This window comes from Mytilus edulis, chromosome 9 (genome assembly GCF_963676685.1).
Source record: "Mytilus edulis chromosome 9, xbMytEdul2.2, whole genome shotgun sequence".
Lineage (NCBI taxonomy): Eukaryota > Metazoa > Mollusca > Bivalvia > Mytilida > Mytilidae > Mytilus > Mytilus edulis.
Genome location: NC_092352.1, coordinates 34,635,971 through 34,651,914, shown reverse-complemented (window position 1 = coordinate 34,651,914; position 15,944 = coordinate 34,635,971). Strand labels below are relative to the sequence as shown.

The following is a 15,944-nucleotide window of genomic DNA, read 5'->3' as shown; positions in this document are numbered from 1 at the left end:
TTGTTTGTATTTTTAGCTCACTTGGCCCAAAGGGCCAAGTGAGCTATTCTTATCACTTGGTGTCTGGCGTTAACTTTTTACATTTTGAACTTCTAGAGAACTACTGACTGGAATGAAACCAAACATAGCATGAATGTTCCTTATGAGGTGCTGACCAAGCATTGTTACTTTGTAGCCGATCCATCATTCAAAATGGCCGCCAGCGGGGAACTTAATTTAACATATGAGCCTATGGGAAACACATACAATTGTCTTCTTTAAGAGAACCACCGAATTGAATGAAACCAAATGTAGCATGAATGTTCCTTATGAGGTGCTGAATAAGTGATGTTACTTTGTTGCTAATCCATCATCCAAGATGGCTGCCAGCAGGGGACTTAGTTTAACATAGGACCTTTTGAGAAATACATACAAATGTCTTCTTTTAGAAAACCACAGAATGGAATGCAATATTAAACCTAATTTAAACCTAATTTGGACTCAATCATTATTTAAGTATCTGTTATGATTTTGTCTTTTTTTATATGATTTCAAAAAACCCAAGTAAAGTAAGGTGTGCAACACAGGCTCTTGAGAGCCACTAGTTTAATCATCTGCTGACTTTATCAATGCATGTTTTGAACATTAAGCTGTATCTTGTTCTATAGGAAGTCCCTTAAACTTTTATCAGTTTCAAGTGACAGTTGCTGGTACATCATTTATTTTCTTGTGTGTATATAAGTGTGTTATAAGTAGTGTCAGATGAATTATGAGTACTTGTTATAAACCTGATGACAGAAGAACACCCTATAAACTCTCAGTTATAACCAGTAGGGTACTGTCAACTTGCATAGCAGTGATTAATTTATTTATCGCAAGTTTAAAGTTAAACCTCAGTTGCTACTTATTTGGTAGTTAGCACGGAAGTATCATACTATGGATTCATTATTATTAGCTCACCTGGCCCAAAGGGCCAAGTGAGCTTTTTTCATCACTTTGTGTTCGTCGTCGTCCGTCGTTAGCTTTTACAAAAATCTTCTCCTTTGAAACTACTGGGCCAAATTAAACCAAACTTGGCCACAATCATCATTGGGGTATCTAGATTAAAAATGTGTGGTGTGACACGTCCAACCAACCAAGATGGTCACCATGGCTAAAAATAGAACATAGGGGTAAAATGTAGATTTTGGCTTATAACTCTGAAATTAAAGCATTTAGAGCAAATCTGACAGAGTAAAATTGTTTATCAGGTAAAGATCTATCTGCCCTGAAATTTTCAGACAAATCGGACAACCGGTTGTTGGGTTGCTGACCCTGAATTGGCAATTTTAAGGAAATTATACCGTTTTTGTCGAGCCTGCAACTTTTGTTGCAGAAAGCTCGACATAGGGATAGTGATCCGGCGGCGGTGGCGGTGTTAGCTAACTTCTTAAAAGCTTTATATTTTAGAAGGTGGAAGACATGGATGCTTCATACTTTGTATATAGATGCCTCATGTTACGAAGTTTCCGTCAGTCACATGTCCAATGTCCTTGACCTCATTTTCATGGTTCAGTGACCACTTGAAAAAAAAGTTCAGATTTTTTGTAATGTTGAATTCTCTTTTATTATAAGTAATAGGATAACTATATTTGATATGTGCGTACCTTGAAAGGTCCTCATGTCTGTCAGACAGTTTTCACTTGACCTCGACTTCATTTCATGGATTAGTAAACAAGGTTAAGTTTTGGTAGTCAAGTCCATATCTCAGATACTACAAGCAATAGGGCTAGTATATTCGGTGTATGGAAGGACTGTAAGGTGTACATGTCCAACTGGCAGGTGTCATCTGACCTTGACCTCATTTTCATGGTTCAGTGGTTATAGTTAATTTTTTGTGTTTTGGTCTGTTTTTCTCATACTATATGCAATAGGTCTACTATATTTGTTGTATGGAATGATTGTAAGGTGTACCTATCTAGCGGGCAGATGTCATGTGACCATGACCTCATTTTCATGGTTCAGTGGTCAAAGTTAAGTTTTTGAGTTTTGGTCTTTTTATCTAATACTATATGCCATAGGTCATCTATATTTGGTGTATTGAAATATTTTATGATCTTTATGTCAGTCGCGCAGGTTTTATTTGACCGTGACCTCATTTTCACGGTTCATTGCATTGTTAAGTTTTTGTGTTTTGGTCCATTTTTCTTAAACTTTAAGTAATAGGTCAACTATATATGTTGTATAGAAGCATTGTTAGCTGTACATGTCTGCCTGGCATGGTTCATCTGACCTTGACCTCATTTTCAAGGTTCATTGGTTTTTGTTTAGTTATCTTGGTTAATGTGAAGTTTATGTGACAGTTGTATTAAAGCTTAGCTTTATACTTAGGACTATCAACATAATATCAATGATTAGTATAGAAGGCGAGACATTTCAGCGTGTGCACTCTTGTTTGGCTATTATCTTGAATATTATTATAGATAGAGATAAACTGTAAACAGCAATAATGTTCAGCAAAGTAAGATCTACAAATAAGTTAATATGACTAAAATGGTCAGTTGACCCCTTAAGGAGTTGTTGCCCTTTATGTCAATTTTTAATAATTTTGTAAATTTTGTAAATTTTTGTAAATTTTAACAAAGTATTTTCCTCTGTAACTAATGGGCCAAGTCATTATAAATTGTAGTAATTGTAAGAAGCAAGAATGTTCAGTAAAGTAAGATCTACAAACACATCACCATCACCAAAACACAATTTTGTCATGAATCCATCTGCATCCAATATGCACATAGACCACGGTGAGCTGCATCGTAGTCTGAGTCATCATCGTCCGAAGACACATTGGTTTCCGGACAATAACTTTAGTTTAAGTGAATCAATCACAGGCTGTTAAGAGCCTTTAGATTGATGGATACCAATTTTAGTGGGTACAGGTGAACTGCAAACTCAAATGTTCAACGAATAACATATTTTCAGTGTATACAGTTTTGGCAAAACCACGAAATCAAATATCCACGATCATGCAAGTTTTCAGCAATCCACGAAAATAAATGAATCTACAGTATGTTAAAACAGAAATTTTCATGTCATACAACCAGAACTTGTTTTGAAATACTGTGGCCATGCCCAATTAGAAAGACTTTCGTAAATTCTTGTGAATAAATTTTTTAATAAATTCCATGTTTATTTGGTATTATAATCTTTTGAGCGGTTAATAACACTTTCCATACAATGTATTTTGGTAAGATAGTGTTGCGCGCGGCACAGTACATTCTATTGAAAATATACTATTTTCTTTGTAATAGAAAGTGTTGTGCGCAGCACAGAACATTTCAGTACAGAATAAACATGGAAGTCATTAAAAATTTCAATAACAAGAAATCAAGCAAATTCCATAATTAAAAATAATTCCAAGTTCAAATAATAGCCTGTTAAGTGGTATTTACTATTTCTGGAAAAACTCTTTTGAAGTCTTGGGTAAGCTGTTATCAATACATTGTAATGATTTCTCTCCTTTGTTCTTCACTACTGAATAATCTTATTATTATATGAGTTTTCCCTGATTAAAATATTTTGATAAAGGAGTAGGTCCGGTAAGGGCCGATTTTGGCCTCAATTTTCAAGTTCATCTGACGAAAGATTTTAGACACTTTTTAAACACTTGAATGTCTATTTCGGATGATTCAATAAGTAAATGTGAAAGAGTTTAACTGATATACTCATAAAAAACGCTCCGATTCTAGCTTAAATATGAAAAATCCATCAAATATGCCCAAAAACGTCACTTTTCAGATGGTTTTTGTCAAAGCCACTGGCTACGGTTACATGGAAATGTAACAATAATAAAAATATTATTGTTACATTGGAGACTAATTGCCGGAATGCAAAGTTGGGTGAGGAACCGATTAATTACAAATGTAACAATAATTACTGAGGCTACGGTTACATTACGTTATTGTTACATGAAAAACAGCAATGTACGCTAGATTGATTAAACTTAAATCTTCTATAGTTGTATTGCTTCATTCTTACATATGTACTAAAGAATACTTGTAATTTAATACTGATAAATAATAAAATATTATTATTCAACAAATGGTGTACAACTTGATAGTTTTACTACGTATTAATGGTTTTGATGTTCCTAAAAATACTACTCAAGATTAGGAGTGTGACTGTCAAAGGCGAAAAATATAGTTCAATGGTTTCACTTTTTTAAAGTATTTAACTGCACACCTACTCTTATTATTAAGTGTCATTATACTTTGGACCAATTTAAACGAAACTGAAACAATATGAAGACATACATTTCATACAGCTTTATAACTTGACGCAAATTGATAATCAAAAGCAAAGTTTGCTAACTGTAACCTAATTACTGAGAAAATCTGTATCCGTGGAGGACGTAATTTCGTTCATCAAAAATGTGTCGGACTTTAAAAACAACTTACTGGATTTGTAGAAATTGTCATTGTAAATAAAAAATTACAGTAAATAAATTGTATGTTATAAATTTTTGAATAAATGTCCTCAACTTTTATTATTTAGTACATATTACTAGTCCCATCGTGCATTGCTTTTTTTCATGTAACAATAACGAAATGTAACCGTAGCCTCAATAATTATTGTTACATTCGTAATTAAACAGGTCCTAACCCAACAATGCATTCCGGCATTTAGTCTCCAATGTAACAATAATATTTTTTATTATTGTTACATTTCCATGTAACCGTAGCCAGTGCCTTTGTCAAAAATGAAAGTGGCCGCATCCGTGTTCATTCACAACCTTTATATATGTTATGCATTATCATAAAATACAACTAACGGTTAAATATTATGAATGAACACGAATGCCGCCACTTTCATTTAAGACTGAAACTGTCTGAAATTTAGCTAAAATGCTAAAATTGTGAAGATTTCAGTAATTTAGCATGTCTAAATGATGCTGGTACCCGATATATGTGCATTGTATTGTCAAAAACAGCCCATATTTATGTAGCATAATCATTTTACTTTCGAATGAATAACTAAAGTTTTACATCGTAACAATTTTGTAAAACAGCTATATTTTGGGGCCAAAAAGGGGGCTTACTGAACCTATGTTATCTGTTGCAGTCCTTTCAATTCCTTTTGATACGACCGCCCAAACAAATTTTGCGTTCGTATAATGGTATGATGTCGTCGTCTGCGTCGTCATCGTCGGAAGACACATTGGTTTCCACACAATAACTTTAGTTTAAGTGAATCAATCTCTATGAAATTTATTAAGAAGGTTCAATATGTACCACAAAAGGAAGGCTGGGATTGATTATGGGGATGATGGTCCAAAAGGTGTTGGAATTAGGGGCCCAAAACAGGATATCATCTTGTGTATAAGTATTTTAATTGCTCTGAAATTGTACCACAATGTTTCATACCACAGGTAGAAGGTTTGAATTGATTTTGGGTGTTATGGTCCCAATGGTTTAGGAAATTGGGGCCAAAAAAGGGGCCCAAATAAGCATTTGTGTAGTTTCCAGTCAATAACTTGTCTGGACAATGACTTTTGTTTAGTGAATGGATCTCTTTGAAATTTAATAAGAAAGTTCAATACCACTAAAGGAAGGTTGGGATTGCTATTGGGGATTATGGTCCCAGCTGATTTATAATTAGGGGCCCAAATAAGCATTTTTGTATTTTCCAGACAATAACTTGTTTATAAATCTCTGAAATTATACCACAAGTTTCCATACCATGAAGGGATGGTTAGTATTGACTTTAGGGGTTATTGCTGAAAATGTTTTGGAATAAGGGGCGAAAGGGCCAAAAAAGGGGGAAAAACAGGTTTTTCTGGTCAATGGACACTTATGACAATTTAAAAAAGCAGTGTAAGGGAGGTAACTCAAGAACATTTAACATACATGTTGGGCATTTTCAGATTTACCTTCCTTACACTACTTGTAAATTTTGTATAAAGAAATGTCAGGTAAAGGACTAATTGCAAAAAAAAGGGGGCTGGTAGTAGTTTTCAATTTCTTTTTTCCAAATTTCTCAAAGTTTGAAGAAGAAATCTTTAATTGCACAATATTGTGCAATAGATTTGTAAGATCTTGACATTTTTTTGTGTCAGAAACTTATGATATGTCAAAATTTTTATCACAACCCAAATGCAGAGCTGTATCAAGCTTGAATATTGTGTCCATACTTGCCCTAACTGTTCTGGGTTCGACCTCTGTGGTCGTATAAGCTGTGCCCTGGTTCCTTTTTGTTGCAGAAAGCTTGACATAGGGATAGTAATCCCACGGCAGCGGCGTTAGCTAACTTCTTAAAAGCTTTATATTTTAGGAGTTGGAAGACTTAGATGCTTCATACTTTTTATATAGGTGCCTCATGTCACGAAGTTTCTGTCTGTCATATGTCCAATGTCCTTGGTCTCACTTTCATGGTTCAGTGACTACTTGAAAAAAATTTGAGATTTTTTGTAATGTTAAAATCTCTTATTATAAGTCATAGGATAACTATATTTGGTATGTGCGTCCCTTACAAGGTTCTCATGCTGGTCAGACAGTTTTCTCTTGACCTTGACCTTATTTCATGGATCAGTGAACAAGGTTAAGTTTTAGTGGTCAAGTCCATATCTCAGATATTATAATCAGTAGATCTTTTATATTCTGTGTATGGAAGGACTAAGGTGAACATGTCCAACTAGCAGGTATCATCTGACCTTGACCTCATTTTCACGGTTCAGTGATCAAAGTTAAGTTTTTTAGTTTTGGACTTTTTTTTCTAATACTATATGCAATAGGTCAACTATATTTGGTGCATGGAAATATTTTATGATCTTAATGTCAGTTGTGCAAGTTTTATTTGACCTTGACCTCATTTTCACGGTTCATCAGTCAAATTAAGTTTTTGTGTTTTGGTCTGTTTTCTTAAACAATAAGCAATAGGTCAACTTTATTTGTTTTATGAAAAAATTGTTAGCTGTTCATGTCTGCCTGGCATGGTTCATCTGACCTTGACCTCATTTTCATGGTTCATTGGTCAATGTTTAGTTTTCTTGGTAAATGTTAAGTTTATGTGACAGTTGTAATAAAGCTTTATATTTAGGACTATCAACATAATATCAATGATTAGTAAAGAAGGCGAGACATTTCAGTGTGTGCACTCTTGTTCTTAAAAATAAAACTTTTTATGTAGCTGTTCTAAATCAGGATCTTCGTCAGTGGTTGCAGACTTTGTGTCATTTACATATGTTGCCCCTTTAATGTCTTGAATATTATTATATGACTAAAATTTTAATGTTATGGCATTGTCATTATCAGAAGACATTTGGTTTCCAGACAATAACTTGAGAATAAGTGAATATAGCTATGAATTTGTACCACAAAAGGAAGTGAGATAGATATAAAATATCAAAGTTAGCTCCAAAATTTCTATCAACCAAATACTCCACTATATATTGTTACCCAGTGACTTGACTGTTAGTGATGCTCTCCACCAATTGCAACTCATTCAAAATTCTGACCAAATTGCAATTTGTTTTATTAATTGGTAAAGAGCAACACTAACAGTCAAGTCACAGTACCAGGAATTAAATATAGATTCTTCGGCTGCATCAAGTGTGATAAGATTTTAAAAAGAGTGGATAAATATTGTACATGTATTTTCAAACAATATGCAGGCTAACTTATTTCTATTTTCGAATGATCTGCAAGAAAATTTGATGTCATAATCGGATTTTAACCAATGAAGAACTGAGATCAAATAACCACACGTTGATTAAATTATTTTATACAATGGGCGCAGAAAGGGATGAATTTACAAAGAATTAGAGAAATGCTGTTTCATTACCATGACATTATTACAGCTCACAACTGTATGGGTTTTGCACCTTGTTGAAGGTCATATGGTGACCTATAGTTGATTACGATCTACATCACTTGGTCTCTGGTGGATAGTTGTCTCATTGACAATTGAGATTAGACCTTGTTTTCTAATTTTTATACAGTATACCTAGCAAGAAAAAATTTTGCTTCAAAATATTTTCCAAGCAAGATTCTGGACATAAAAAGAATTTCTGAAAAATACTATTAATATATAAACAAAGCCTTTTTCTAACTTCCCTTTAATAAATTTCTGATAAAATGCAATGAAAGATATGAGATCTACCCCGGTATATAAATTAACAAATGTTTCTATGGTAACACAACACATACATGCAATAATGAAAATATCTTTAAGACACTAATAAATTACTAATGAAAAATGAAAAAACAAAAAGTCCAAAGTCTTCAGAAAATGTAGTAACATAACTCATAATGGTGTCATAAACAACTAAAAGGTCTGGTTTGATCCCACACAACATCAACATGGTAGACATCTTGTTCTTTTTCCTTGGCATTTGCAGTGACTGAAAAAAAAATAGACATAAGAAGATGTGGTACCAGTGCCAATGAGACTCACAGTTTTGCTCACACCGAACAGCAGGCTATAAAGGGCAGTAAAAATTACAAGTGTAAAACCTTTAAAACAGGAAGTCTGATCATATTGCCTAATAACCAACTGATTGAATAGGAATATTTTAAAACATAACTACTGCAACTAAAACAAATTGTGCATCACTGAATTTTTCAAAGTATTTAATATTTCAATGCTGGTAATTTCTTGCATAAACACATGTCAATCTGGAGCAATAAAATGGGCATATATAGGATGAAAAACCAATAAAAATATTTGTTTTTCGTATTCGAGTCAGCATGTACATGCATGTGGTTTGCATAAACATGAAAAAGCCTGTAGAAATAGACAATACACACAGTTGTCAATATTTACACACCAACCAATCAGTTGTGATAATATAGATGTGATGAAGCTGGGGTAGCAAGTGTTCCCTGGTCCCCTTGTAAATCTGCAACTTGGCAATATACCATTCCTTTAAGGCTTTATTACATTGTTTTTACTTATTTTTATAAAAATTGTTTTAAACATGTATAGGCACTACACAAAACTTAAATGGGTATGATAAAGCAACTAATAATGAACTAATACATACCCTGTTGAAATACATAGGAATAATAATAAAAAAACATTCACACATTAAACTTACATTTGTCAATTGATAATGAATCCATCCAACCTCAAGTGCAACAAATGGTAGAAAAATAGACTGTAAAAAGAAAAGAATTTCAAAATTATAAATTATAAATCATTAAATTATTAACAGTTGGTAATTTGTATACATGTTATTGAACAAACAAAAGTAATTTATGGTATGAATAAACCTTTCTGGTGGCAACACACAGCAAATCTGTTAAATGAAAATAAATATGTATCTATGTCTTCTTTTATAACCTACTTTGATTGTTTATATTATCAAATTCCATGTTGTTTTTCCTGTTTATCTTTGTCAATGTTAAATGTATGTTTATCCTTTTCTACTTTTTCTGTTTAAATTTGACTAATTTGCATTCTTGTTTTTTTCATTTTCTCTTTGTTCATTTTCCTATAATATGTACATGCTTATCTGGTTGTTTTGTCCTGTACAAAAACAACAAGATAAGCATGTAGAGAACAAAATGTACATTTTTTTGTGTCACAAAGATGAAAATAAAAAAGCCATGAATGTAAATAAGTAAAATTCAAACAGAAAAAGTAGAAAAGAGGGATTTTCCAGTTTTTGGGCAACAACTGAAAAGTGCCTCAAGTAGATTTCAAGAAACTTTACATTAGTAATTTTTGGGGCCCTTTATAGCTTGCTGTTTGGTGTGAGCCAAGGCTCCATGTTGAAGGCCGTACCTAGACATAATGATTTACTTTTATAAATTGTTATTTGGATGGAGAGTTGTCTCATTGGCACTCATACCACATCTTCCTATATCTATTGAACATGTAACTTGGCAAACCTTATAAAAACTTATCAACTTCATCAGTCCTGTAAAGATCTGATTAACATAAAATTGAGAATGGAAATGGGGAATGTGTCAAAGAGACAACAACCTGACCATAGAGAAGACAACAGCAGGTCTTCAATGCAGCGAGAAATTCCTGCACCCGGAGGCGTCCTTCAGCTGGCCCCTAAACATATATGTATACTAGTTCAGTGATAATGAAATTTAATGCCATACATGTATTTATATATCAAACTACAATTCTACATACTATATCTCTAATGTACTAATATTGTAGTTTTTTTTACCTGGAAATAAAACAGTCCAAAACCACATTTTAAAACCAGTCTGCATACTATAGCCAACAGAATCAAACTAGCAATCTTCAACCCTTCAGTCTGCTTTAAGGACAAATTAATATCTGATTCAGATTTTTCAGATTTTATAACCGGTTTCTGGCTGTCTTGTGTGTGTCTATTCTGACTATCTATGTTTCTCTGTATTTTGACAGTCCCTCTCTGTCTGAGTTCAGGCTGTATATTTTGCTGTTGAACTGGAGTATCTGATCTGGTCTGCACTTCTGGTTCTGTAGCTTTAAGGTTCAATTCTGGTGCAGTAGTTTTGGCTTTAAGGTTTTCTTCTTTTATAGCATTACCACTGGTATTAGTCAATTTGTCTTCATCTGTTTTATTTTCAGCAACTTCTGTGAAAAGAAAAAGCTAAATTAATTACGAAATAAACACATTAATCATCTGACACTCCATATAAAAGGTATACACCTAATTGGTCCTACTTTCAAACAGTCTAGAATACTTTTTGTCTGAGAAAAAAATACGAAGTTTGAGAAAAAATACACAACTTTGAGATAAGATTTGAAAATATATAAGTACTTCAAATAACCAAGGTTAACACATTGTTGCTGGTTAACATTGGGTCCCATACTGCATTTACCTATTCTAGCGCTGGTCTTTTTTAAATGACTAGCAAGTTGACATATTTCTTCTGCTGTCTGTTGTACATGTTGATGTTTAAGTTTCTTTTTTTCTTGCTTTTGACAAATGCTATATATATATATCGATTGGGTAACTCCTAGGTATTTTTTGCAGTTGAGACTCATTCAGTACATGGATGTGTAGGAGGCAATCTCTCATGGTGGGATTATTTTTTTTGCTTATTGTCATGAAATTGCATTTGTTTGCATTGAACTTCAAGAGCCATCAATGTTCCCAGTCTGCTAGTTTATTCAGATCTTCCCGTATTGTTGTGGTATCTGCATCTGTTGTTATAGTTCATGCAGTAAGGTAAATGATAGTGTCATCTGCACAATTCTTGATTAGATCCAACTCCCTCTTGCATTATCATTGGTGTAGCAGAGGAAAAAGGGGGACCTACATGTAGGACTGACCACTGTGATACACCTGATTCAACTTCAATAAATCCTGAGTAAGCTCAAGCACTACTGAATGTTGTCAAAAACTCAAAAAATTGAGAATCCATCAGTTGGTTCTGTATTTGATCCCATACTGCCTTAATTTATGGATTCAAAGCTTCAAAGTTCATTTATTAGTTTATAGACAATAGACAGTAGACAATAATTATTTATTCACACAAACACATTGCATTAAATGGTTATGGCATACAAAATTACGACAATAAACTGACAATAGTTAAATTGATTATAATTATATGAGACAATGTTAGAGTGACAGTGGTTTTCAATCAATCTGTTTGCATCAGGTGCCGATTTGACTAGGTGCTAATTTGATTTGGGTGCCGATCTGACTATACTGGATGCCGATTTGACTATACTGGGTGCCGATATGACTAGAAATCATTTGGCCGAAACAACCAAAACCGAACCGACCAAATATCTGTTAGTTGATCAGGGTTTATGGTAGGGTTGGGTCTGGGTGTGTAGGGCAGCCAATTCCAAATAAGTCGAGCTCACTGTATAACATGTTAATTTCAAACGCTTCGGAATTCATGGGTGTAATTTGACCATATTTACAATGAACATTATGCAGAATGCTGCAACAAATACGTAATATGGGTGTGCCAGTGCCAATATAGATGTGAGATAAAATCTTTTACCTTTTAAAGACAAGCTTTTAGAACTATATTAATAAACATATGACAATTGCTGTTACATTACAGTGCGTGCCTAGATCGTAAACGTCGCACAAAGTGCTAATATATAGATGCAACGAAATCTTAAAAATCTTGTTCTATATTTTATGATGTGAAATTGTCTATTTATATGCGTGGATTAAGTTTTTAGGCAATATGAACATTTTAATCAATTTTAAGTATATGAAAAAGAAAAAAAGTGATTTTCTTTTAGCTTTTAGATCTTTTTATCATATCACGAAAGGCGAACTATTTTACATTTTACTGCTGCAAATCTATTATTCTTTTTATTAGTGCGAACTTGAGTGTAGCAACTTATTTTACAACATTGTCTTTTAAAGGGAAAATTCACGATTTTTTACTTATGGTTTAAATATGTTCATTATGACATAATATATATATTCACAAAGTTTTATCGCTATATGTGCAGTAATAAAGGAGAAATTCAATAATTAATGAAAAAATATCAACTACTTCCTGTAGGTCGTGACGTTTTCTCCTGATTTTTGCATGCCGGGATTTAAAATACAATCATTAAAAGTCTTGGTTTTTAATCATATTTTAACGTAATCGTAAGCGCGCCGATGACTTATGCTTTATCTAATAACCATCCGATAATAAGAAGATAAAACGCACGGACGTTCAATTGTACTCATTCGTGAGATAAATTATCTATGTTAAACGTATATATTCGAATTATTTTTGTAGACAACACAAAAAGTTATAAATTTATTTTTAATAAATGCATTTTCGGACTGATAAGGTGAACAAATTAAAGTACAATAATCTGTAAAGACAATATGTTGGTGTACTATTATTGACCTTTTACTATCTCTGCTATGGCTAGGTTTATACGATGTGTGTATTCACGGTTCTGTGGCAATACTCGTAGATGGCTTGTTGAAAGGTAAATTGTTATTTGCACTTCGGTATTTAACCACGCCTCTGGGGCACACCTTGCCAGGTGTGACTGTCTATTTGGATCAGTGGTAGCATTTAATACACACATTAAAAATACATATTCAAGTTGGTGACAAATAAAAATTGGTCGCCGTGGAATTATTTAATTATATTTGGTGCTATTATTTATTTGAATTCAAATAAGTTAATTTACTAAGAAATACACAATTTTCGGTTAAAGACGGGAAACTTAATTCATATGTCAGAATGAAATGATATACAAGTCTTGTCCTTGATTTATGTCTCATAAAAAAGGGGGACTTAGAAATTAGAAATAGCTTTACTAAATCATTTTTATTTGTCTTTATTAGGCGAAAAAATGTACGAGAACACTTACATTTAGACTTTTGAAAGCCATGTATTAATTAATATATGAAACTATCGGAAGATAACTCTACCGAAGCGGAATATAATATGTACGAATAAAGAAAAAAATATTTTTGTAATGGAATCGAAAAATTACGAATAGATATTCTTTTCAAGTGTGATAAACGTCAACCAAATTTATTCATAATGGGGAACGTCCTTATTAAAATCTGAGACAACTATAATAATCGTCGTCTCCCAACGTATATATATACTTAAATAACTATTTGATCAACGATGTTTAAAATTAAAAGACAACGAATTTAATGTTATCTTTCCCTATTTTTGAATGTTATTATAAGTCTGTTCAACTTGCAAGAATACCCCTAAAGCGGACAAATATCCGACAAGCAGTTTATTCTTTAAATTGCTGTCATTGAATATCAAGAAAGAAAATAAATCCCGAAATTGATACTCAATAGTTTTCCTAGAAAATATTCACATTCCTTGGGGATTATTAGTGTACGTCCAGTTGCATATATTTTACATGAATGTTGGAACAATTGTGATGATGACGAATTTCGTCCTTTATTCGAGAACAATTTAATTGATATAAATCTGTGAGTTTACTATGTTCTTAACTTCGATGAACCAAAGCAAGTTATAAATTGTCCTGTATTTAAATCAAATTGTTTCTTTTTTTTCTTCTTCTTCTTTTGGTATACAATAGTCTATCGAATTCGTTGATTATATACTGTTGGCATACATGGACTAGTCTATTTACAAAACTTTTACCACAATTTACACAAAATGTATGTTTCTTTCTTATGTTCAATGTATACATGTATACATATTTTAAATTGCGCTACTGACTATAGTTCCGTAACTTTCTACCAGGCGTATGTACGAATCGTCGACAAGTGCGCACATTTTTTTAGATCAATAATTCTGGTATGTTCCAATCTGTCCTAAACTATTGACAACAAGTATATATTACATTTTCCCAAATAACCCTTGGAAAAATATGTAAATAGATTTGTATTTCTTCAATTATTTTTTTTTGTATTATTTTTTTTTTATAAATAATATTCTTTACACCAGAAATGTTATTTATAAACAAGCGTATGAGTTCAGTAATGACTAGTATATTATATCACTTTCGGACACGCAAGACAAAAATGTATATTATACATGCACCTGATAGTTCAAAATGGAAAGTTATAAGTAACGGTCGTGTACACTGATCAATACCTACAGAAGTGAAACGATGCATGAACTTGCAAGCCCGCCGGACAGGAAATCGATTGAATACCTGGACGTGTCACCTTACACCCCTTCCAATACCTTTGGGAGTAATACCTTTAGCCATGCTGGTGATCAGATAAGGGAAGATCCGAATTTATTTAAATAAAGTTTATTACTTGAAAGAATTATGAACGAATTAGATTTTCAAAAACAATTTCCACGGAACACTTATTTATCATTTTATGATTTGAACTTTGACTTTTTAACTAATTACAATATTATCAGTTTAAAAATAACAGACTATATGGTTATTTAAAAATATAAGACCATTTTCCGTATCAAGTTAGTCAGTCAGATAAAACCGTACGATTGACAAGATATCGACACGCAATTACGACTACATCGTTTACTGTAGTTTTGTTCCTTTGTGGTTTATTGACATATCGGGATTTTTCATCGGAGAAGGTGACAAGATGGCGGAGAGTAGAGAACTGATACTCAAAATTTAAAATCGATGGTGATCTCTTATTTAGGGGAATAAAACTTTAATATCTATAAATTTGAGCATTTTTATACAGAATGGACATAATATCAATTTTTGATTTTTTTGCGAAGTTTCCCTTTAAGAATGAACTATTTTACTACATTGTCTCTTAAGAATGAACTATTTTACTACGTAAACATATATAATCCCATTGTATATATGTCCGGTAACTAGCCTAACAATTTTAAACGCAACTAAGAATACATACAACAAGATATATGTGAAACTACAAAAGTGATCCTGTATATAGCGGTGGAGGATGGAATTATTCAAATTATAGTGTAAATATATTCCTACTTGTATGGTGGTGGGTTTTGTTTTACATGCCTTAACGGTGTGGTTGTCCTACAAAGGATGTGAAGATTTGGAAGAAGAAGAAGAAGTTAGATTGAGCCTTTCGAGGCCAAAACATCTAGTTTCCATCAAAATCTATACAAAATCTCTGTGGTTAATCAATATGTAGAATTATGTACTGACCCTTTTCTGATTCATATTGATTTGTGAGCCTTTTCATTCGTTTGTCAGCATTTTCTAAGATTTTTCGTCTCCGGGCTTCACGTCTTGCCTCTGAATCAGCCATTTTGAGAAACATAGATCAATGAAAAAGAATATAAGTTTTTAAATATTGGTTGGTTTCTTTTCCTTCGTGGAATTAGATTAAAAAATTAATCTGTTTTTTTTTCAAATTTATTAGCGCTATCTTAGCTTACGATAAAAGATGATATTTTCTGTTTAAAAATTTTGTTTGAACGGATATTATGTACTTATTTTCTCTCCACCCAAGAAAAAAAAAGGATTGTTTTCGGATTTATTCACTTGTGAATTAAAAAAAAAAGTTTAATATCGAGTTTAAGACATATTCATAGATCAGTCGTTTGATTATCTAATTCTTGCATTATAAAATGAGATAAAATAAAGATAACATTAAGTTA

At 32.6% G+C, this 15,944-nt stretch overlaps 1 protein-coding gene across 1 annotated transcript; it reads right to left on the bottom strand.

Annotated features, from left to right (window-relative positions):
* Nucleotides 1-8,052: 8,052 nt before the first annotated feature.
* LOC139488206 (guided entry of tail-anchored proteins factor CAMLG-like) lies at nucleotides 8,053-15,640 on the bottom strand. The gene is made up of 4 exons (XM_071273663.1): nucleotides 15,490-15,640; nucleotides 10,139-10,533; nucleotides 9,050-9,109; nucleotides 8,053-8,353 (listed from the first exon to the last, which is right to left on the bottom strand). Exons 1-4 carry the CDS (start codon nucleotides 15,602-15,604, stop codon nucleotides 8,180-8,182), a joined length of 744 nt encoding a protein of 247 aa, XP_071129764.1. The 5' UTR covers nucleotides 15,605-15,640; the 3' UTR covers nucleotides 8,053-8,179.
* Between the last annotated feature and the right edge of the window lie 304 nt (nucleotides 15,641-15,944).